At 38.7% G+C, this 25434-nt stretch overlaps 1 protein-coding gene across 1 annotated transcript; it reads left to right on the plus strand.

Annotated features, from left to right (window-relative positions):
* The first annotated feature begins 11660 nt into the window (after positions 1–11660).
* On the plus strand, positions 11661–14148 carry LOC114256805 (7-deoxyloganetin glucosyltransferase). Its single transcript, XM_028196488.2, has 2 exons — positions 11661–12201; positions 13087–14148. Exons 1-2 carry the CDS (start codon positions 11724–11726, stop codon positions 14022–14024), a joined length of 1416 nt encoding a protein of 471 aa, XP_028052289.2. The 5' UTR covers positions 11661–11723; the 3' UTR covers positions 14025–14148.
* The last annotated feature ends 11286 nt before the right edge of the window (positions 14149–25434 follow it).

The following is a 25434-nucleotide window of genomic DNA, read 5'->3' on the forward strand; positions in this document are numbered from 1 at the left end:
TGTTACAACATGATGCATGTTAAGGCCAAATCATGGGATCACAAGACAAGTGTATGAAGCATACATGGCATGTCTAAACCAACTCAAAACTGAGGTGCATCATGGAAAAACAAAGCCTAATAAATACTGAAATTGAGCTAAAACAAACTAAACACACATGCTACCACATAAGCCATTTATGCAAGCATTAAAGACAACAAGGAGGGGGGATGACCCCCTCCTATTTAGGACCTCAAAACCACCTCTTCACCACTGAAAATCCTCTGGACTTCAGTGGTAGAGAGGTCATGCAAAGACCAAAACAATGGCCAAAAGGTATGGCCTAAAACAAGGCCTAACAAGGCCTTGGAGGGGGGAGACAACCCCAAACCCCAAAGTGACCTTAAACGAAGTTCTAAAGGACACGAAATCAGAACTTTTATCAGTTATAGTCGAAGCTTAAAACAATAAGAAAGAATGGCTAAAACCTAAGCAAGAAAGGGGTAACTAAAGTAAGGATGCTCACCCTCGTAGACCTTCCTTAGGAACAAAGCTTCAGCATCTTTCTTTGGTCAAAACCAGTCCAAGAACCCTAACAACAACCTTCTAAGGCCTCAACAACCTAAGGATGGTGTAATGCTAGGTGTTCTAATGCAAAAGTAAAACAAAACTCACTTTAGGTCACAAAACAAGACCAAACCAAGAAACATAGATACAACAATATAGCTATCCTCCCAAGAACAAATTTTCTGAACCTTGCAGGAGGGAGGAGGGGTTCCCTCTTTATAGAGGTTCAAATCCTCAAGCTTCCAAGAGAAGCTAAACAAGAGGCAAATCCCTCCATACACGTGTATGAAGGGGGTTAATTGCGGATGCCAGCTGCACCAGCTGGCATAAAATATCTGCATAAAGCAGATGAATAGAGTTCGGCCAGCAAAAATGGCCGATCGACCAACAAAAGTGCCGACCGGCCAACACTCTTGGCCGGTGGCAAGAAAGAGGGGTCGATGGCCTCATGCCATAGCCGGTGGGGTGTAGGGATGGCCAACAAGCCACCCTCTTCCCTTAGAAGCAAAAAACACAAGTGTTTGGTCCATGACCAAGCACAAAATAGACAAGTTGAGAGATCTTGAGGCAAGGTGCGTAGCCGAGACCTCCGAGAACTCAAAACGAACACGAGCATGGATGTACATCGAGTGTTCAAACAATGACGTCCAAGTCTTGAGGACGGTCAAAAATTAGGTGTCTACAGCCACCCTCCTATAGGTCTCCCAAGGTGGTGTTTCAACTTTCTGGAGCTTGGTGCAAGTTTTTGAGGACAATTGAAAACAAAGGCAAATCAGGGCATCGCATTGGATTTCCAAATGAGGCGACCGGACTTGCATGCATTCCTCTCCCTCTGAAGCTCCCGATTTACTTCTTTCCTTAGCTGCCATGCTTAGATAGCTAGCTTTTGCTTTGTTTTGTACCTTAATAGTTAATGCGTTTAGCTATTTAAATTTGTTTTGTAATAATCAGTTAACTAGGATTAGTTAATTAATTGTGTTGTAATAACTAGCTTAATTAGCTGAGGTTAGCTAGTTAGCTTCTTATTCGGTCCCTCCGTCGAGAGGGCCAATTGTTGTAATAAGCGTGCGTGTGTGTGATGCATGTCTTCCAACCCCCATTTCTTTCTCCCTTTTACTTAACCGCTTACGATGGTTAGTTTTAGGGCATATTTCGATTAGCATACTTTATGCTTCGCATGCGTGCATCATTCATCGGTATTGCATGCACCGGGCTCGGCGCATCATACTAACTGCATTGTATTTCAAATCCAAGTTGAATACATATACCAAGTTGCATTTCACATGGCACTCTTAAGATAGCCGAGCCTATCTTAGTTGGATTTTCGCATGTGTTGCATTAGCCATCTTAACATGAACTAGGATCATGCATGATTTCTAACTAGTTCTCTATTTTGGCTGGGAGTACACTGTGAGTGTTTATGCTTTAGCATACTTCATGTGTGTTAATGTTTCCATAAAAGCATGCTTACCATGAGGCTAACTGCTTATTTGATATAACTACCTGAATGCCTGTGGGTGAAGGTTGGATTGCTTGAATTGGAACAATTCATTGAAATCTGCATTTTAGCCTACTTGCGAGTAGCAAACTTCAAACTATTTTAACAAACAAACATGCAATGTCTTGTTTCAAATTAGGCGATCTAGTCTATACTTGTTTGCTATGCGCATCACATAGTAAAGATTAGCTAATTAACCAGAATAAGAGCACATGTATTTTCAAAAACAAAATATCATGTTTAGTACAGGCTGATCTTTGATCAGGCGAGCTGGGGTTCTCATTGCATGACCTTCCCCTCTCATACCCAAGTTCCCGAGCCGAGGCAACTTTGGTGATGACGGACACGTGGCCTTAGGCACGAGTCAGGGTTTCGTAAATTCTCCCAAAATAAAATATTTAGGTGGCGACTCTGTATCTGGCAAAGCAGTCCATGTTTGGCACTTCTTTCTAAAAAATCAGTTTTCCAAAACGATTTGCCGGATTTGGACTCTTTGGTGATTTATCGGTCTTACATCGCACATTGTAAAATTAGATTTAGAACCGTGACATTGAGTCCAAACTGTAGTAGCTCGGAAGAAAACGAGATTCGCTGCCCTCGCGCGCGCAGATATTGGAGAGTTCTCGAGAGCGCGCCTACAATGTACTGCGGATGGAATTAAGGGGCAATTGAGAGGGTAATTTATAAATTAATTGGGCCGAGCTAAGGAAGAGGCTTCTTTAGAAATTGGGCCACACATCGGACCGAGATAGGAGCTGATGTATCTCAGAGTAATTACTAACAGGCTTAGGCCAGGTGAAATCGGGACCGAGTTATGAGCCGAGGTATTTAGGCCTCATAAGGTGGACCTCGCCCTGGCTAGCTCGGTCCAAGCTTGCTACAGTTAGCTCGGTCTAAACAGACAAAACCGAGGTACCAGAGAACAAGAGCCGAGCTATGTACGAAAACGCCGGGCTAAGTATGACAATGGGTTATGTTAGCTCGGTCATATAGTTATCCAACCGTGGTAAAACCATCTCACTTGATTTAAGTAGTAAGGAGGGTGTTGAAGAATAAGCATTATCTTTCAGGAGTGTGATTCCTAGGAGGACTCTACTTTGAGGAGTAAGAGTCCTACTAGGATTATGCCAGGCAAAAACCATAAAAGCTCACAACAGAACCCATGTAGAGGTAACAGAACTTTGATTCTCGAATACACAGAGCTTTTGTCTATTTGTCTATTTTGCTGACTTAGGCATCGGAGAGGTTTCCGGCACACACTTACCGGCTAGCTCACGCTTGTGTTTTCAAGGAGCAAAGCGACGACGTTTGGAAGAGTGCAGACTTGGTCAATAGGATTATACAAGAACATTATTCTGCGCTCGTACAATTCGTATTTGAAAAAGCAAAATGTGTATGAGAAATGTAATATTTCAAATTGAAAAACCGTAATTGTCACATTTTAAGAATAACTCATTTGGCAAAAATGTGTCATGTGAATATGATATTTCAAATTGGTGCTAACATATGATTGGGCTTCTTCTTCTTCTTCTTCTTCTTCTTCCTCTTTTTTTTTTTTTTTGGTATCAACCTAATTAGGATCATTTAGTTTAACTATGATGCATGTTGCACTATACTTCTTTATTTATGTATGTCATGTACTTTCTATTTTGATTTTCATTAATAAAATTTTCTTTTGCTGATAAAAAAACTATACTTATTTAACAAAAGTTTAGTAAGACAATAGTATACAAATTTCTCATTGTTACATCTTAAAAAGAATAACATATTTGGTAAAAGTTTAATAAGACAGTACAAAGGTCCGATTGTCACATTTGACAAAATTTTAGTAAGACAATAATACACAAATGTCTAATTATTACATTTAAAGAAAAATGTCGCATTTGGAAAGTTTAATAAGAGAATACTAGTGCACAAATGAAGCATACTGGCATTTGAAAACCAACTATAGTATTACCTAAGAATCTCCTAAAAATATAGTTAAAGGACTTTACGGTGTACCTTTTCAAATTTAATATCACTTAATTGTCTACAAGAAGATTCATAGCACTTTTCGGTATATACTGTTCTAAGATTGGATTTCTGCGTAAATTTTCCTTTACATAAAAGAGTTGGTAAAAACAATTATTTGTAGGGCTGGGTTTCTCACCATTCTATCCTTTAGATTAAAGGGTGTTGTTTGGGTCTATAAGATTTACTGTGGGTCTCATTTTGATAATTCAAACAGTTCATTTTGTTAGGCCTTAGATGTATATCATCTATATAAATATTAAATCGATCCGATATTTGTAACCCGATTATTTTATCAATCTAATAGTTTATTTTATAAAAACACATTGACCATTAATTTTTTTGAGACAAACTTGATAAAACTAAATGCCTACGAATATCAAATCGGCTTATTTTTTTATATGTATAATATACATGTAAGGTCAGATAAATGAACAGATCAAATCATTAAAACCTCACCCGTAGTAATATCCAGAGGCCCAAATAACATTATTCATATTTGGACATAAATAAAGCCCAATCGTATTTGTATATTGTTTTTCTATTAAGAAATCAAAGCAAATTGAGTTTTGTTCTGTAATAAATAATGGCATTGATCATGACCATACCCCAACCTCCCCCTTGTTGGACAGCTAATAAATCCTGACCATATTTTCAACCTACCTCCCTCACTGGATACGTGGTCAATAGTGACGGTTGTTCATATTGTGAAATTCGTTTTTATATATCATTTTGATAATTTGAATTATTTAATTTTTAAAACATATTGATTAGAATTGAGAGGGAGATTAATGATATGGAATTGGGCCGGACAGATTTGGGTCGAACAGGTGTTGGGCCAAGTTGTGTGGCCCGGCCTTGAAGGAAGCTGCTCGGTTAAGGTAGCGCGTGGATTGACCGAGCTGCAAGGATCCGTGGTTACGAAGCCGGTCAGGTGAAAAGTCCAGCGCCAGGAAAGGCAAGGTTGGACCGAGGTACCTGTTTGCTCGGCAGGTAGGTCGACCGCAGACAAGCGTGAGTTGTCTCGAGCTCGGCTTTGCCGAGATGCCGCCGAGTCCGGTCCTCATCTGAGCTTAGCTGTTAGAGTACTTGGGCATGAAGCGCAGCATGGCAGACGATGGCCGAGATGGTACTGCCGGCTGCTGAGCTCCCAGGAGAATGGGCAGGCAGTTGGTTAGGTGGTGCTCAGTAAGGTTTATGCTGACAGATAGGATAGCAGTGCCACGTGTTGAGAGGTCACTGGGAGTAGATTTGGGGCGCAGAAGGTATATAAGAACGTCTGCGCCACCCATACGTGGGCAGATGAACATTTGGTGAGACATACACTAAACACTCAACACTCTCCCTTCTCTCTATCTATCCCATGTGTGTGTGTTCTAACTTGATCGTCGGAGGGGTTTTCCGGCCACACACCGCCGGGTAGCTCACCGTCGTTGTGCTCACAGGTCGATTGGACAGGCAGGAGCTTGGAAGAAAGGAGTGCGGGCTTACCTGAATATTTGCTCCCTGCACAATTGGTGCTGTTTGTGGGAAACTTGGTAGACAAAACCTTAATTTCCAGGCTCATCTGATCGCCGTCCATGGCGAACAACGACGAGATTCCGTTGTCTGCCATCGACGGAGTTACCCCGGAGTCAGGCAGATGGAGAGAGGGACATCCAGCCATTCCTCCTATGGCGGACCTGGAGACTTCTCCATGAGGACATTCTAGAGATGCGCGAGATAAGAACAGAAGAAGCTTTGGTCATTCTCGGAGTCCAGACGGTCACCGGCGGCGGAGAGAATCGCACGCCAGGCGACTGAAACACAAGCTAAGGGACCAAGATGTTGTCATCCAGAGAATGGCGGCGGAGAAGGAAGCTCTGAAACGGCATGTCAAGGGGAAGGGTGTGCTGGAGTGGAAGACCACAGTGAGCGCACCCAACCACGCCGTTCAGGCAGTCAGAGCCAGCGGCATACTCCCTCCCTTTCTATCGCCAAAAGTTACAGGGTGGGAGATTCAAACGCGCTTGTAGAGAAGTCTAGCGTGCAAGATAGTACCTACCATCCTTTGCGTCCGATGACGACGTCGAGGTATTCCTACTTCGTTCGTTCAGGTGACTTGCGGGTTGTCTTGAGGGATCGAGCTCGCCGACAGGAGACTAAAAGGGTGCCGGCGCTCCAATGGCTATCTTATGGGCTTTTAAGGAAGGTCATGGGCAACACACTGGTGCCGGGCGAAGGCAAGCTAGGGGCAAATTGGGAAGGACCCTACAAGATAACCGGTCTGGCGGGCGAGGGGGCATACCACTTGGAGGACTTGGAGGGAAGAGGAATACCCCGGCCATGAAGTGAATTACTTTTGCTGAAAAACTTTTCTATTTAGGCCGAGATGATTTACTCCGGCTAGATGAGTTGATGGTTTGCTCAACTCTGAAGTTTAGGCCGAAATGATTTACTCCGGCCAGATGAGTTGATGGTTTGCTCAACTTTGAAGTTTCAGCCGAGATGATTTACTCCGGCTGGATGAGTTGATGATTTACTCAACTCCAAAGTTTAGGCCGAGATGATTTCCTCCGGCCAGATGAGTTGATGGTTTGCTCAACTCCAAAGTTTAGGCCGAGATGATTTACTCCGGCCAGATGAGTTGATGGTTTGCTCAACTTTGAAGTTTCAGCCGAGATGATTTACTCCGGCTGGATGAGTTGATGATTTGCTCAACTCTGAAGATTCAGCCGAGATGATTTACTCCGGCCAAATGAGTTGATGATCTGCTCAACTCCGAAATTTCAGCCGAGATGATTTACTCTGGCCAAATGAGTTGATGATCTGCTCAACTCCAAAGTTTCAGTCGAGATGATTTACTCCGGCCAAATGAGTTGATGATCTCCTCAACTCCGAAGTTTCAGCCGAGATGATTTACTCCGGCCAAATGAGTTGATGATCTGCTCAACTCCGAAGTTTCAGCCGAGATGATTTACTCCGGCCAAATGAGTTGATGATTTGCTCAACTCCGAAGTTTCAGCCGAGATGATTTATTCCGGCCAAATGAGTTGATGATTTGCTCAACTCAGAAGATTCAGCCGAGATGATTTATTCCGGCCAAATAAGTTGATGATTTGCTCAACTCAGAAGATTCAGCCGAGAGGATTTACTCCGGCCAAATGAGTTGATGATTTGCTCAACTCAAGGCTCTATCCAATATACTCTATCCTGGTGGAAAACTCAGAGGATGGCGGTACGAACAACCATGGAAGAGATCTAGGGAGTTTGGTTTTGGAAGTCGTCAGTCAGAAGGCCGAGGAAAAGGGATAATTGACAATCATTTTGGTGGAAAGACCAGAGTTCCTTGCTGAGCTGATCTTGCTCGCCAAGAAGGAAGTCGCGGAGCGGACCTTGCTCGCCTTCTTTGGAGTTCCTTGGCCGAACTGATCTTGCTCGCCAAGAAGGAAGTTGTGGAGCGGACCTTGCTTGCCTTCTTTGGAGTTCCTTGCCGAGCTGATCTTGCTCACCAAGAAGAAAGTCGCGGAGCGGACCTTGCTCGCCTTCTTTGGAGTTCTTTGCCGAGCTGATCTTGCTCGCCAAGAAGGAAGTCGCGGAGCGGACCTTACTCGCCTTCCTTGGAGTTCCTTGCCGAGCTGATCTTGCTCGTCAAGAAGGAAGTCGTGGAGCGGACCTTGCTCGCCTTCTTTAGAGTTCCTTGCCGAGCTGATCTTGCTTGCCAAGAAGGAAGTCGCGGAGCAGACCTTGCTTGCCTTCCTTGGAGTTCCTTGCCGAGCTGATCTTGCTTGCCAAGATGGAAGTCACGGAGCGAACCTTACTCGCCTTCTCTGGAGTTCCTTGCTGAGCTGATGTTGCTCGCCAAGAAAGAAGTCGCGGAGCGGACCTTGCTCGCCTTTCTTGGAGTTCCTTGCTAAGCTGATCTTGCTCGCCAAGAAGAAAGTCGCGGAGCTGACCTTGCTCGCCTTCTTTGGAGTTCCTTGGCCGAGCTGATCTTGCTCGCCAAGATGAAAGTCGCGGAGTGGACCTTGCTCGCCTTCTTTGGAGTTCCTTGCCGAGCTGATCTTGCTCGCCAAGAAGGAAGTCGCGAAGCGGACCTTGCTCGCCTTCTCTAGAGTTCCTTGCCAAGCTGATGTTGTTCGCCAAGAAAAAAGTCACGGAGTGAACTTTGCTCGCCTTCTTTGGAGTTCCTTGCCGAGCTGATGTTGCTCGCCAAGAAGAAAGTCGCGGAGCGGACCTTGCTCGCGTTCTTTGGAGTTCCTTGCCGAGCTGATCTTGCTCGCCAAGAAGAAAGTCGCGGAGTGGACCTTGCTCGCGTTCTTTGGAGTTCCTTGCCGAGCTGATCTTGCTCGCCAAGAAGGAAGTCGCGGAGCGGACCTTGCTTGCCTTCCTTGGATCCTTGCCGAGCTGGTCTTGCTCGCCAAGAAGGAAGTCGCGGAGCGGACCTTGCTCTCCTTCTCTGGAGTTCCTTGCCGAGCTGATGTTGCTCGCCAAGAAAGAAGTCGCAGAGTGGACTTTTCTTGCCTTCTTTGGATTTCCTTGCCGAGCTGATCTTGCTCGCCAAGAAGGAAGTTGCGGAGCGGACCTTGCTCGCCTTCCTTGGAGTTCCTTGCCGAGCTGATGTTGCTTGCCAAGATGGAAGTCGCGGAGCGGACCTTGGTCACCTTCTTTGAAGTTCCTTGGCCGAGCTGATCTTGCTCGCCAAGAAGGAAATCGTGGAGCGGACCTTGCTCACCTTCTTAGTGCAGTCACCGTCTTGCAGACTAAGAACCGAGGAAGAGTTACCCCGGTCAGATAGGTAATTCTTGTCACGCTTGCGCGGACGGAATTAAAGGGCAATTGAGAGGGAGATTAATGATATGGAATTGGGCCGGACAGATTTGGGCCGAACAGGTGTTGGGCCAAGTTGTGTGGCCCGACCTTGAAGAAAGCTGCTCGGTTAAGGCAGCGCGTGGATTGACCGAGCTACAAGGATCCGTGGTTACGAAGCCGGTTAGGTGAAAAGTCCAGCGCCAGGAAAGGCAAGGTTGGACCGAGGTACCTGTTTGCTCTGCAGGTAGGTCGACTGCAGACAAGCATGAGTTGTCTCGAGCTCGGCTTTGCCGAGATGCCGCCGAATCCGGTCATCATCTGAGCTTAGCTGTTAGAGTACTTGTTCATGAAGCGCAGCATGGCAAACGATGGCCGAGATGGTACTGCCCGGCTGTCGAGCTCCCAGGAGAATGGGCAGGCAGTTGGGTTAGGTGGTGCTCAACAAGGTTTATGCTGACAGAAGGGATAGCAGTGTCACGTGTTGAGAGGTCACTAGGAATAGATTTGGGGCGCAGAAGGTATATAAGCACGTCTGCGCCCCCCATACGTGGGCAGATGAACATTTGGTGAGACATACACTAAACACTCAACACTCTCCCTTCTCTCTATCTATCCCCTGTGTGTGTGTTCTAACTTAATCGTCGGAAGGGTTTTCCGGCCACACACCGCCGAGTAGCTCACCGCCGTTGTGCTTGCAGGTCGATCGGACAGACAGGAGCTTGGAAGAAAGGAGTGCGGGCTTGCCTGAATATTTGCTCCCCGCACAAGAATATATTTATAAAAAATTAAATTAATTGAATATCAATAGTACCGGTATCAAATCACATTTATAGGTAAAAAATTAATTGTGAATATGGTTATAAGTATAAAACTGAAAACAAATATGATTTGATGAAACTGCTATCAATGTCTAATTAATTTAATTTATTACAAATATATTCAATTCAATATTTTATAAAAAAACAAATAATTTAAATTATCAAAATAAAACTTAAAACGTAGCCCCACAAAACGCACTACCAGTCACTGTCACAGTGACCCCTCCTCCCCCTCGTGTAGGACAATAATGCATGTCACTATTGTGCCCGACAGTGACACCCCCCTCCCCCTCGTGAAAGACAATAATGCATGGATAAGGTAGGAAAAATTATTAAATATTCTTAAAATATTATTTAACAATATTACCTAGTATTTTTAAAAATAAATTATTATTCCTTTTGTTCTAAAATATTAGTTATTTATTTTATTTTTTATTATTTTAAAATATTAGTTTTTTTTAATTAAAGACTAAAATAATATTAATTTCTTATTTTCTTATTCTTTTAAATTTATTAATAAAAAATATAATTATGACAATTGATATTGTTAAACAAATTTGTACTATTTTAATTTTAAGTCAAAGCATAGTTTTGAAAGGTTAATATTTTTAAAATGTAATAATTATATATAAAAAATTAAATTCTCTAAAAAAGATCAATATTTTGGGACGGATAATATAACACATGCTAAGTAAATTAAATTGTGCCTTTTTTGTTACTTAAAAAAGTTAAATCGACATATCTGAATCAAAAGAAATTCGCTACTTCATTAGTTTGAAACTCTGCTAAAAAATATCTTATAATGCTTTCAGATTATTTAATAAGAAAAATGTTTGAGGGCTACAATTTTTGTGGCCACAATGGCTCAAAATTATCAAAACGACGTCGTTTTGGGTGCAAAACATGCCAAAACGACGTCGTTTTGACAATTTTGAGCCATTGTGGCTATAAAAATTATGGCTCTCTAGCATTGTTGATTTAATAATTAATCGTCATAAGATGGTGAAGGAAAGGTGTAGAGAATCGGAATCCAAATACTTTCTTAAATCTTCCAACTTAGGGTTATTTGGAACACGTTTTTTTTTTTGTATTTTTAAAATTTTTTAATTAAAATATTAGATTAAAGAAATTAATCACCATGTTTAATGTTAGAAAATTGAATTTAGTTTTCAAAAAATTGAGTTTTATTATATTTAGTATTTTTTAAAATATTTCACACAATTTCTATTTTTATTTTTTAGATACACCTAATTTAAATACATTTAAAAAGTATAATATTTGTGAAATTGTTTTAAAAAATTTCACCAAATATAAAAAAATATACAAAAATTTAATACATTTTTTTATATAAAAATGAATTTTTTTGTACAAAACTTTTACTTTTTAAATATATTAAAATTGTGAATTTAAAAATTAAAAAAAATTGATTAAAATAATTATAAAAAAAACAACAACAACAACGACAAATTAAAAACTGGACGGTATTTGTTAACTTTTTTTTTTTTAATTTTTTTTATTGACTTCGTTAGTTTTTAAATTGTTAGAGATTTAAATATTTTATTAATATTTTTACTAAATATTTTATATAAGTATGAGATTCACATCATATGAATCTCATGTGTTCCCATATCTATGTGATATATGGGATCCACGCTATATGAGTTTCATATAAATCTCATACCCATATAGTATGTGAGACCTACAATATTAAAGTCTTATAAATTTCACACTCATAAAATATTTACTAAAAAGAAAATGAGTTGGACCTCCTCTTTCTTTGATTAGCCAGTTTTTTTTTTTTTCTTTTTTTTTTTTTCCTTCTCCTCTAATCATCACCCGCCACGTATGTGTGGGGTAGTAATTGGAAGAATCTCAATCACTTTCCTTAATGAAAATATTGATAAAACATCTAAAATTCTCAACCTTAGTGTTTAAAACTAGGCCTTACAACGCTAAAAAACTATTTGCTGGGCTATAAAACTATTTCCATATTCCCTTGCCAAGTTGCCATACAAATCAATCCCACTAGAGAGAGAGAGAGAGAGAGAGAGAGAGAGAGAATGGGTTCCAGATCAATGTTAGAGAAGACTCATGCAGTTTGTGTACCATTCCCAGCTCAAGGGCACATCAACCCCATGCTAAAACTAGCCAAACTCCTCCATAACAGAGACTTCCACATAACCTTTGTTAACACAGAGTCCAACCACAACCGCGTCCTCAAATCCAGAGGCCCCGACTCCCTCGATGGCCTCCCCTCCTTCCGCTTTGAGACTATACCTGACTGCCCTCCGGAAACCGACAACAGCAAATACTGGTTAGCTCCTTTTAAAGACCTTCTTTCCAAACTCAGTGACACTGCTACTTCCAACGTCCCACCGATCACTTGCATAATCTCTGATGCGGTCATGCGCTTCACACTCGCAACTGCAGAAGAACTTGGCATCCCCCGTGTTTCTTTCTGGGCAGCCGGTGCTTGTGGCTTCATGGGTTTCTTCCAATACCGCAATCTTGTCGACAAGGGTTTCTTACCTGTCAAAGGTACATGCTTTTCTATCTATTACTCGCGTGCAACTCAGATAAATAAATATAAAAATAAATAATAAAAAATTAATATTATAATAAGTATGTTGTTTAAATAGTAAGAGTATTCTTAATGAAATTTAAATTCTTGGGTTCAAATCTTACTTCACGCTTTTAAATAATATTTTTTTTATTTTATGATAGGAAAATTTGTCACGTCACAAAAGAAAAAGTGACCATACTATTAAACACTAATTCATGTGCTCACATGTATAATAGTATAGATATACATACACATGTATATTCTCATAGGAATATACCCTTCATTTTAGAGTGTCGGTCATATATCTCAATTATAATGTTTGTGATTTTTTGTTATGACATATTATTATTTGGTCAGAACATTATTATTTTGGTTATAACCGAAAATGTATTTATTTGTACTTTATTAGTGTTTAACTATGACTTATTTTATATATATATATATATATATATTTTAATTATGATTGAAAAATAATTTAATTATGATATTTATGGCAATTACCATCATAAATATCATAATTTGTATTTGGCACACACATTTTTTAGGATGTGTATGCTAGAATGACCTTATTTTCATATGAAAAATGGTATATAAATCTACCTTTTAGACCCACTTTTAGATTCAGTGATGCGTTAAGAAGATGATTGGTTGATAATTAAAAAAATATTTAATTATCAATCAATCATTTTCTTGATATATCTTCTTAACACATCATTCAATGTAATTGTCAATTAATTATTTTCTGGACACTGATCTCAGGTTATTGTATAAGTACTTAACAATTATGATTTGTTGTGATGAAAAAGCGGTAATCGGGGAAATATTGGTTTCTACTGGATTACTATTACTGTGATTTGCAGATCCGAGTTTTATCACAAATGAATATTTGGATACGATTGTAGATTGGATACCAAGTATGCAAGGTATACGCTTGAAGGATATTCCACAATTTATTCATTGCTTTAAACAATGTGACTTTATGATTAAATTTACATCGGAGATAGTTGAGACAACTCTCAAATCTTTCGCACTCATTATTAATACATTTGAGAAATTGGAGCATCAAGCTTTGTATGAACTTTCATCCATGTTTCCTCCAATTTACACCATTGGACCTTTACACTTACTCCTGAATCAGACCAACGATCATAGTTTGAAGTCAATAGGATCAAATTTGTGGACAGAGATGCCTGAGTGCCTAGAATGGCTCAACTCTAAAGAACCTAACTCTGTTCTTTATGTGAATTATGGAAGCTTAACTGTAATGACACAAAATCAACTGGTTGAGTTTGCGTGGGGACTTGCTAATAGCAACCAGACCTTTTTATGGATAGTAAGGCCTGATCTTGTGGCTGGCGACTTGGTTGTTATTCCACCAGAATTCGTGGCAGAAACCAAAGAAAGAAGCCTACTCACAAGTTGGTGCCCACAAGAGCAAGTCCTCTCACACCCGTCAATCGGAGGGTTTTTAACTCACTGTGGGTGGAACTCCATTATTGAAAGCATTTCTAGTGGAGTGCCAATGATATGTTGGCCAAGTTTTGGAGATCAGCAAACCAACTGTTGGTATATCTGCACTCAATTAGGGATTGGTGTAGAGATAAACAGTAATGTTAATAGAGATGAAATTGAGAGAGTTGTGAGAGAGTTGATGGTCGAAGACAATGGTAAGAAGATGAGGAAAAGAACCATGGAGTGGAGAAAAATAGCTGAAGAGGCCATTGTGAGTTCATCAGCTTCATCTTTCTCAAATCTAGAGAAAATGATTAAGCAAGTTCTTCCTCCTCCTAGACATTAGGGTAATTAAAGTAACTGTTTTACAAAAAAGTGTCTTCTATTCCATTTCAACAAATTGTTTTGTTTTGGGATATGTAATTTATGGATATTGTTTGTTATTGATATTATTATTATTATTATTATTATTATTAATAAAAATATCACAACATGTTATTTAGCTTATTGGGATAAGACAAAACAAGATGAACTATATGCTGTCAAATTTTTGTATATTCCAATATCTTTTTTCTAACATATTTTTAATCATTCAATTGTGTATCACTAAAAAGGAGATGAACATCTCTATATAGATTTGATACCTAGTATGCAAGGTATACACTTGAAGGATATCCTACTCTAGATTCATTGCATTAAACCTTGTGACTATGATTAAATTAAACCCTGTCGGTGCCAACCTAGTTGGGATTGATAGGGTTCGCTATGATGCTCTTTGCACTCCTCCTCCTAGCCTTTTTTGATGTATTTGTTGTTTTTTGGTTTCATCAATAAAATCCTTTTCTTTGCTGTTCAAAAAAAAAAAAAAAAAAAAAAAAAAGAGCAAGTCCTCTCACACCCGTCAATCGGAGGGTTTTTAACTCACTGTGGGTGGAACTCCATTATTGAAAGCATTTCTAGTGGAGTGCCAATGATATGTTGGCCAAGTTTTGGAGATCAGCAAACCAACTGTTGGTATATCTGCACTCAATTAGGGATTGGTGTAGAGATAAACAGTAATGTTAATAGAGATGAAATTGAGAGAGTTGTGAGAGAGTTGATGGTCGAAGACAATGGTAAGAAGATGAGGAAAAGAACCATGGAGTGGAGAAAAATAGCTGAAGAGGCCATTGTGAGTTCATCAGCTTCATCTTTCTCAAATCTAGAGAAAATGATTAAGCAAGTTCTTCCTCCTCCTAGACATTAGGGTAATTAAAGTAACTGTTTTACAAAAAAGTGTCTTCTATTCCATTTCAACAAATTGTTTTGTTTTGGGATATGTAATTTATGGATATTGTTTGTTATTGATATTATTATTATTATTATTATTATTATTAATAAAAATATCACAACATGTTATTTAGCTTATTGGGATAAGACAAAACAAGATGAACTATATGCTGTCAAATTTTTGTATATTCCAATATCTTTTTTCTAACATATTTTTAATCATTCAATTGTGTATCACTAAAAAGGAGATGAACATCTCTATATAGATTTGATACCTAGTATGCAAGGTATACACTTGAAGGATATCCTACTCTAGATTCATTGCATTAAACCTTGTGACTATGATTAAATTAACATCGGATATAGCTGAGACAAATCTCAAATATTCCACAATTAATTTTTTTTTTGTCAGCAAAAAGAATCTTTATTGATGGAATCATACAAAAGATGAAAGGGAACATCAATAAAGAGGAGCTCGGAGCTACATTCAGCTCGGAGCTCCAGTTGGAGAGAATCCAACACAAAGAGAAAACCAAAAAAACTGTAGCAAGACAATCAGCAGCATGCAAACTCCCCTTACTACTGTAAGGAACCAAAACAGAGAAGGGAAACAAACTTGGAACCACACTCTAAGATTAAGCAGCCACAGAAAGAAGTTCCAGCTCACGGCAGTGCAACCTGAACAAGCTGCCCACACCCTGCAACCTGAATCTGAGCAACCCAGCCTGCTGCCACTTACTGCCTATGAATACTTCCAGCATTCAGTCTTATCTGGTGCAAATTGGATACCGGATCATGAACTGAATAGTCCACCTTGAAAAACCATTTTACCCACATTGCTATTTGAACTTTCATTCTCTCGCTTAATCCTCCAAAGTCTGGTGCTACACCCTTAAACAAACATTCGTTCCTTAATTTCCAAACCGACCAGAACACGAGAGAGGGGATAGCCTGCCAAGCTCGAGTTATCCAAGACTTCCCTTTGCCCACAGCCCACCATTTCAGCAAACCCTCCACTGAGCCCGGGATTACCCAAGACTAATCCCACCAACTAACCATGGCTGCCTAGCAATTCCAAACCAGAGGGCAGAATTATTAATACATTTGAGGAATTGGAGTATTGAGTTTTGTATACACTTTCATCCATGTTTCCTTGTGGAAAGAAATGCATGAGTGCCTAGAATGGCTCAACTCTAAAGAATCTAACTCGGTTCTTTGTGCGAATTATGGAAGCTTAACTGTAATGACACAAATTCAACTGATTGAGTTTACATGGTGACTTGCTAATAACAATTAGACCTTTCTATGGATAGTAAGACTTGATCTTGTCGCTGGCAACTTGGTTGTTATTCCAATAGAATTCATGACAGAAACAAAAGAAATAAGCTTACTCACAAGTTGGTGCCCTCAAGAGAAAGTCCTCACGCACCTGTCTATCGAAGGGGTTTTAACTCACTGCGAGTGGAACTCCACACTTGAAAGCATTTCTAGTAGAGTGCCAATGATATGTTTGCCAAGTTTCGAAGTTCAAAAAAACAACTATTGGTATAGCTACACTCAATGGGGGATTTAACAGAGATGAAATTGTGAAGGTTGTGAGAGAGTTGATGGTTGGGGACAAGGGTAAGGAGATGAAGAAAAGAATCATGGAGTGGAGGAAAATGGCTAAAGAGGCCATTGTGAGTTCATCGGCTTCATCTTTCTTAAATTTAAAGAAAATGATTAAGCAAATTCTTCCTCCTCCTAGACATTAGAGTAATTAAAGTAATTATTTTACAATAAAGTTTCTTCTATTCCATTATATTGTTTTATTTTGGGATGTGTAGTTTATGGATACTGTTTGTTATTGATATTGAAAATAATAGTAATAATAACAATAATAATTGTCACGACCCCCCAAAAATTACACCATCTAAATCCATCAACTTTCATTGTTTAATGTAAACGGAAATAAAGTTTCGATATTAACATTATTCTCAAATCTCTAACATTTGTATTCATATCCATCAAGAGATTTACAAAAGTATAGTCCACATGCAAATATACATTCAATATCCCTAGTATAAGATTCTATAGCATGTGACATAATAAGTCAAATATAAATAAATGCCTTCAAGGTCTACAAATTCCAAGGCTTAAGCTCGGTTACACAAAAATGGTTTTCAAACCCATACATATAAAGCCCTTGGCTTGTCAAAAATAATTACAACAAGAAAAAGAGCCTTGTGCTCTCAAAACATATTCCACGCCTCTAACTCGGCGGAATTACCTCAAGAGGTGGCAAATACGACTCAAGAAAATCCTCAGGACTCGTGTCTGCAAGTAGGCTTATCAAGCACTACCAAATCCTACCTTACCGGCTTCTAACCGGAGGGCTTAGGCACCTGCACGCGCGTGTTTCTAGTCTTACACCAACGATACTCATACCAACTTAATTCTCAAACTACACCCCCTAACAGGATTTTTCACTATATTTACCCCAAAAAAAATTAATATGATCTTGTTTCACAAAATAATTTCCTTTCTCAAAACAATACATCTTCCAATGCATTGTTGAAAATCAATTGTATCAAGGACACAATGGAATGACTATGCAAATGCCTAATTCAATAACAAGGTTCCATATAAACATCTCAATAATGCAATTTCGAAAAGTTATAATATTTAAATCATGTGCCAATGCTCTACATTTCTATATCAATGCCTTGATATTTCTCAATTCATCCACACAATCCTCCATTGTGATCAAATTCCATATCTCTATTGATATAACATCAATATATATGTTTCCAAGAGATAATATAACAATATCAACATACATGTATTCTCCACATGTTAAACCTCATTTTCTAAACATTGGTTTTTCAAGACAAATCAACAATAAGCTTCAAAGTCAACGATTTTCATTTCTTCCATGAAATTTCTTATTTAATACAACCATAGATATTTCTCCATTATTTCTTCACATAACAATTTATCAAGCATAAATTTTACAATATCTCAACATTTTTTCCAAAATTTACAAATTCTAGGGTTTTCACCAAAACAAAGTCTTTGTTTCATTTTTGAAAAGATTTTTTTTCAAAAAATAACACCCACACCTTAGAGCGTAGTTCATTTTCTCAAAAGTTTTGGAAAAATAGATAAAATCATCATCTAACATCATCTAGGGTTCAACAACCAAAAATCATAACTCAAAACATGATGAAATTCTAAAAACACGATCCAATCGTTTATAAACATAGCCTTCGTCGCCCTCTTCGGTTTGGTGTAAGAACCCCTCTCAAACTCTTGAAGATTTGAGCTAAATCTTACATAGAAGTTGGATATTTGGTGTGTTTTAGAGAGAAGGGAGAGAATATATGGATATATATTTATATAAATATATATATAGAGAGAGAAAGAGAATGAGAAACGAAAATCTGAGCCAAAAACACTTTTGGCATTAGTTTTGAGCAAAATAGCACGAAAATAGAGCCAGACGCGTCGAAATCTGCCCGAGTGGTTTGAATTCTGCATAAGTGGAATTCCAAATCTGCATGAGCAGAAATTTCAGCCTCATGGACGGATTACTCCAAAGAGCTGCCCCGAAAATTCCACCAAAGTTCGCTCGAGCAGGGCCCAAAATCCGCTCTAGCAATTTTTCCCATAAATTCAGAAAAGCTTTTTGCAAACCAAGGCAAGTTCCAATGTCCAAAACGCAAAATTTGCAACTCGAAAAAGTTAAGAGAGGTTAAGTAAGAGTAGAAAGAAATTTCAATTACTCAAAATGATGAACAAAACACTGAAAGAAGTGCATACTACTCAACTGCACAGTACTATTCAAGCCCCAAAACCCAGGACATCACAATCTCCCCCCTCCCCCTTTAGGAAATTTGGCCCCTGAAATTTGGTTACACATCTCACCAACATGTCCAAAGAACAAGAACAAAACAACAACAAGGCTCCGAGTGGTTACAACCACACTAATGATAAAATGAATCCAAATTAGTGGCAAATCAATTATAGCATGGAAAGCTCAATCTCAATAACATTTACTATCATTATCAAAATATTTCCATGGGCCAAGGCCACAATTCAATAATCACTAATATGATAATCACAAGCACGAGTTCAACAACAATTGTAACAATAAATGGTCAAAATTTTCAACAATTCATTTTCAAACATAAGGGAAAATTACAATATGGAATGAACTAAGCATTCTCAAATAAATCCGGATAATTGGAGTGAACTTTTGCCTCCCTTTCCCACGTTGCTTTCTCAACACCATGTTGCAGCCACAACACCTCTACTAAAGGAATTGTCTTGCCTCACAAGACTCGGTCCCGAGTATCTAAAACTCTAGTCAGTCTCTCCTCATCTGTTTGTAAATTGGTCCAATCCAACACATGTGGAGGCTCAGATTCATACCTCCAGAGTATCCAGACATGGAACGCGTCACTCAGGACAATCTTGTGTCCCAACAAAACAGGAAAATAGGTCGGGCTAAATTGACCCAGGCCACTACAACCTCCCATACTGAGGAAAATTACCCGAAATTATTGAAACGTCTCAACAAAAAAGCCACTTAGTCTTTAAAAGAAAACACAATGCTAACCAAAGCTTAGATCCATTTGGAGATAAGTTCTCGGGTCCCGGCCCAACACCTCGGGGCCCCAAATACACCGGAACCCAAGAATAACAAGAAAGCCTCACGGATGTCTCCTTGACCCACGTCACTCGATGTGGTCCATGAGATAGGAAACAACAACTACCACAATAACAACTCTCCAAACTCAAAGACGTTAGCTAGGTCCCAACCACTTACAATACCCAAACTACTACTGAGTGCTCAACACTCAATTACGGAGAAGGAAAACCATTCTTACGTACCTTCTCAGTCCAAAGCTCACCAAAAGAGAAGACTAAAACAGGGTATAATTAAAAGACAACGAATATGGAAAAACAAGCCCGACAACTCAAAACTCCTCACTAAAACAAACATGTGGCACATAACTAGCGACAAGCTAGGTTACAATACAACTCCACAATACAAAATAAAACACAACCCATTTAGATTTAAGAAACCTCTTTCTCTCTCTCTCTCTCTCTCTCTCTCTCTCTCTTTAAAACACTGTCCACAACAAATCCCAAAATTGTAAAGCTTTTTGTAAAATCGAAAACTTACCTTTCCAACCAAAATTGATTTGGTTCAAAAAGACTACCCAAGGCAACATCACCAATAGAAAAATTTGTTTTCCTCGAAAGTATTCCTTAACGTTCCTCCGGTGAACCACCACACAGTCATCCAATAAAACCCATCACATCCACGGTGATGCCACAACACCAAAGCAAAACTTAAACGATAAGAATCCCTAGAATTTTCGAAATTCCAGTCGCACAATAACACAAGAGAAGGAAATTTCACACCCACTAATCGCACAAAGGCACAGAAGCACTCACCATCCTAAGTTTCCACCTGTAACCCTAAACCGGTTACCACAAAATTATAATGACTTCTCAATTACCCATTCGAGATTCAACACTCATAAGTCTACACCATGGCATCACTTTACTTTACAAGCCTATGCTTAATTCCAAGCCATTCCCTAGGTGACCATATGTCAACTAACCCGGATTTTAACCCAGCAATCTTAGCATGGCCTCCAAACACCGACATGCCACTTAACTCCACCTATCTCAACTTTTCACCAATGTATTGCTGAATTACACTAGATTCCTCAAGGTCAAACACACACACAATCTTGGTCAGTAACACCTCACACCACATATACCAACACCGATAAGGTCAAAACAAAGCTGATATAGTACACCAATCACTCCATAAAATTTTCACTACCTCACTCAGAGCTCCACTCCTAAACCAAAACCACAACAAATCGTTCCAATACGAGGGATTCCACCCAAAACTATCAGACAACAAACATACACACCAAAGTGACTTGACACTATCGAATATTAAACCACTCAACACATTAAGCACACTATTGCCACACTGAGGCAACCTCCTAGGATAGTTCCATGACCAATCCCCTTCGACACATCATCTAGTAACATACCTTCCATGTACTATTAAACACCACACAAAGCTAACATCAATACTCACTACACATAATCTCACTCTTAACCCTAAGTGGTTTATCTCAACGCTAAATGCCTCATTCCGTCAATGTACCCACAATTCCCATAGGATTCATCACAACCAAAACACGTATCATCACTCTCTCGCATCAAGCTCGCCCACATGAGTTTATTGCACCATAACTCTATCGCTACCATGTAGCAATTTAGATATAATAACAATAAACACAACACCTAATCTCCTCCACCACTCGAGTCACAATTCCACATTCCCAACTACTATTCCAAACCTTGACCAAGTAACGTAAAACTCAATAAGGCGTACTCCTCGAAACCATACACACTCAACTGTATAATTCTACTCCTTCCAAAGGTAACTGTAACCGAAACACACCTTACTTCACTTAACAACCATCTCGAACTCAAAATAAGCCTAATCGGCTCTCACCTTACCCAAACAGAACACAACCTGACATACGCATTAATATAAAAAATTTCTGATTCCAAAACGAGTTATCGCATTATCTAAACTTCAAAGTCATTACAGGCCCCAATCTATGGAAATAAACAAGCAAACATACATATATAAGCAAGCAGTTGTGATGTCTCAACATCTCCATGACACACGTGTTACCGAAGATAAACATAACGATTACATAATAATTACAACCGTCCATTCCCTTAGTCACAAAACAAGTTAACCAAAACCAACAACCTAAAATAGCCATCCATCCACCAACATCACTACCACATTCCTAACTAGACTATCGAGACTGGTCATTCTCAACCCCCGGAATACTCCCAGAATTCTGATGCCAAGGACAAGAGCTACAGACATGACCTAGCTGGCCACACTTGAAACACACACATGTCCCCACTCTGAGGAAAAAAGTTTGATCCACCAAAGGCCCATGAAGTCTTTCCTATCCATTTCTGGTATTGGTTCGCTCCTTCTCGTATGGATAAGACTGAACCCGGCTAGATTGTGAAACACTCAAGGAAGTCCCTGGTTGGGTACAAAAATGCCTAACGTGACCTAATTGATTACTCACATAGCAAATAGGCGGTCCTCGAATACGTGACTGGTTCGATGTCTGAATTGGCAAGGATCCCAGTGATTGCTCCCCAGTGAGCACTCGATCGCTCCAAGTCTCGGTTGGCTAGATGGTCCTGATGGTTGAGGCAACAACCTTGCCTTTCCCATTTGATTCTTACTAGGTCTACTATAACCCCATGTTGTAGGAGTTACCGAAGTGACCTCCTTCACATTCTGTCCCACGACTAAAACTGCAGCCTCCACGTGAGCCGCCACTTCTACAAGCACATGATAATTCATATGCCAAGAACCGCCAATCCTTCCTGAACCTCATCACATAACTTACTCTCAAACTCCACACTACAGAGCTCCTCGATTTCTACCAACTCTGGAGCAAACCTTGACAGGTAGGTAAAGCCTCAAATTGTGCCAAAGGTGTAGTACCTTGGCGTAACTCCAAAAATTGCTTCCTCAATTCTTCCTGTGTGGAAAGAGAAAGGTCATCACTTCCTTGTCTAGACATCCTAATAAAAAAAACATGCACAATAGATTTAGCACACATCCAAAGGTGCTCCCCCCCCCCCAAACAAAGTCTCCACTTATACATAGCTGTAATTATGAAGATGCCACATGAACACACCAATTCATAAATATAGAAGGATAAAGGTATTCTTTCTTCGTTCTTTTCTCACTCCCTTCCCTAAAATATCTTATTAAGAAGGCTCATCATATATAAGATTAAAGGATTCATCCCTCATAAAATCATTCTTCACAAGTTCACACAAGATTCTTCCTTTTTACTTAAACTTCTAACCCAATTATACCACAATTACCATAAGTCCACAATCCTTAACTCAAATTGATATTAATTACTATTATTCACCAAATAAAACTCATAATCTTCACTTATGGTCACCAAACAACCTGGTTAGTTCATCATCATCAACCTTTTACCCAATTACCATTTCATTTTCCATTCTTTTCAAGGAATTTCTATATGCATTTCTCCTCCATACAAAATCACATAACAAATGGTAATTTCATAAATTTATTACGAGTCATACACATTATCACCGACTTGGCACATTTCTTAACACGTCTTATCACAGCAATTCTTTACATTTCCATATGACAAAAACACTTATTTTTACTCCACATAATTACGTAATCACATAAACACATACAAATTACTCCTTTACGATGAAATTTGTCCCACAAAATACCAAGAATTCTTAGTGGAATTAGTATTGATCAAGTACCCTTCTAATTAGACCTCAAGAAATTCAATTGGCGCAAACCACATCCCAAAAGTTCAATCCCATATCTATCTAGTCACACAAGCATGTTATCACATAACACCTAATATATGAAACATCTCCTAATTAAGTGAAATGAACCCATTGTGGATAAACAATCACTCCCCGCAAGCTGTAAGTATTCAAATCCGGTCGTTCTGATACCAAGTTGTCACGCCTCCCCCCCCCCCTCTCCCCAAAAAAAAATTACACAATCTAAATTCATCAACTTCCATTGTTTCATGTAAACGAAAATAAAGTTTCAATATTAACATCATTCTCGAATCTCTAATATTTGTATTTATATCCATCAAGAGAGTTACAAAAGAAGATTCCACATGCGAATATACATTCAACATCCCTAGTATAAGAATCTATAGCATGTGGCATAATAAGTCAAATATAAATAAATGCCCTAAAGGGCTACAAATTCCAAGGCTTAAACCAGGTTACACATAAACGGTTTTCAAACACATACATATAAAGCCCTTAGCTTGTCAAAAATAATTACAACAAGAAAAAGAGCCTTATGCTCTCAACACATATTCCACGCCTCTAACTCGGCGGAATCATCACATCTTTCCTGCACAAAATCCCATAGGGTGAGCACAAAGCTTATTAGAAAAACTCAACAAAGTATATTCATTTTATACAATCTTATGGGATGAATGCATATGCCATGTCATATTCAAACACATATATTTTTATCTTTGAAACTTTGTGCACAATGCCATCTTGAAAATTTAACAATTCAATAATTTCAATGTAATTTAAGAGGCGGTAAATACAACTCAAGCAAATTCATAGGGCTTGTGTCTGCAAGTAGGCTTATCAAGCACTACCAAATCCTACCTTACCGGCTTCTAACTGGAGGGCCTAGGCACCCACACGCACGTGTTTCTAGTCTTACACCAACGACACTCAGACCAACTTAATTCTCAAACTACACCCTCTAACAGGAATTTCCACCGTAATTAGCCCAAAAGCAAATCCATATGATCGTGTTTCACAAAATAATTTAGTTTCTCAAAATAATACCTTTTCCAATGCAATAATCAAAATTAATTGTATCAATGACAAAATGGAATGACTATGCAAATGCCCAATGTAATAACAAGGTTCCATTTAAAAATCTCAATAATGCCATTTCGAAAAGTAGTAATATTTAAATCACGTGCCAATGCTATACATTTCTATATCAATGCCTTGATATTTCTCAATTCATCTACACAATTCTCCGTTATGATCAAATTCCATATCTCTATCAATATAACATCAACTTATATGTTTCCAAGAGATAATATAACAATATCAATATACGTGTATTCTCCACATGTTAAACCTCATTTTCTAAACATTGGTTTTCCAAGACAAATCAACAATAAGCTTCAAAGTCAACAATTTTCATTTCTTCCAGTAAATTTCTTATTTAGTACAACCATAGAAATTTCTCCATTTCTTCACATAACAATTTATCAAGCATAAATTTTATAATATATCGACATTTTCTCCAAAATTTCCAAATTCTAGGGTTTCCACCAAAACAAAGTCTTTGTTCCATTTTTGAAAAGATTTTTCAAAAAACAACACCTAGACCTTAAAACATAGTTCATATTCTCAAAAGTTTTGGGAAAATAGATAAAATAACCATCTAACATCATCTAGGGCTTAACAACCAAAAATCATAACTCAAAACATGATAAAATTCTCAAAACAAGTATAAACTTGCAAAAATGTATATATAACTCAAAAATTATCCCAACCTCAAGCTTTGGAGATGAAGATGATGAAACCCCAGAAATCAAAGTCAACAAAAACACGATCCAATCAGTTATAAACGTAGCCCTCTTCGCGTTCTATGATTTGGTGTAAGAACCCCCCTCAAACTCATGAAGATTTGAGCTAAATCTTGGAAAGAAGTTGAATTTTTGGTGTGTTTTAGAGAAAAAGGATAGAATAGATGAATGTAGAGAGAGAGAGAGAGACAGAGAGAGAGAGAGAAGAAAAGAAAATCTAAGCTGAAAACACTTTTGGCATCAGTTTTGAGGAAAATAACATGAAAATCAAGGGAG

This window comes from Camellia sinensis, chromosome 6 (genome assembly GCF_055761805.1).
Source record: "Camellia sinensis isolate YWXY chromosome 6, ASM5576180v1, whole genome shotgun sequence".
Classification (NCBI taxonomy): domain Eukaryota; kingdom Viridiplantae; phylum Streptophyta; class Magnoliopsida; order Ericales; family Theaceae; genus Camellia; species Camellia sinensis.

What these genes read in the sequence shown, in the direction of transcription:
- LOC114256805 (XM_028196488.2), top strand. Translation starts at nt 11,724, where the DNA reads ATGGGTTCCAGATCAATGTTAGAGAAGACTCATGCAGTTTGTGTACCA. An exon ending in GGGTTTCTTACCTGTCAAAG is followed by an intron (nt 12,202 to 13,086) that starts GTACATGCTTTT and finishes TGTGATTTGCAG; the next exon opens with ATCCGAGTTTTATCACAAAT.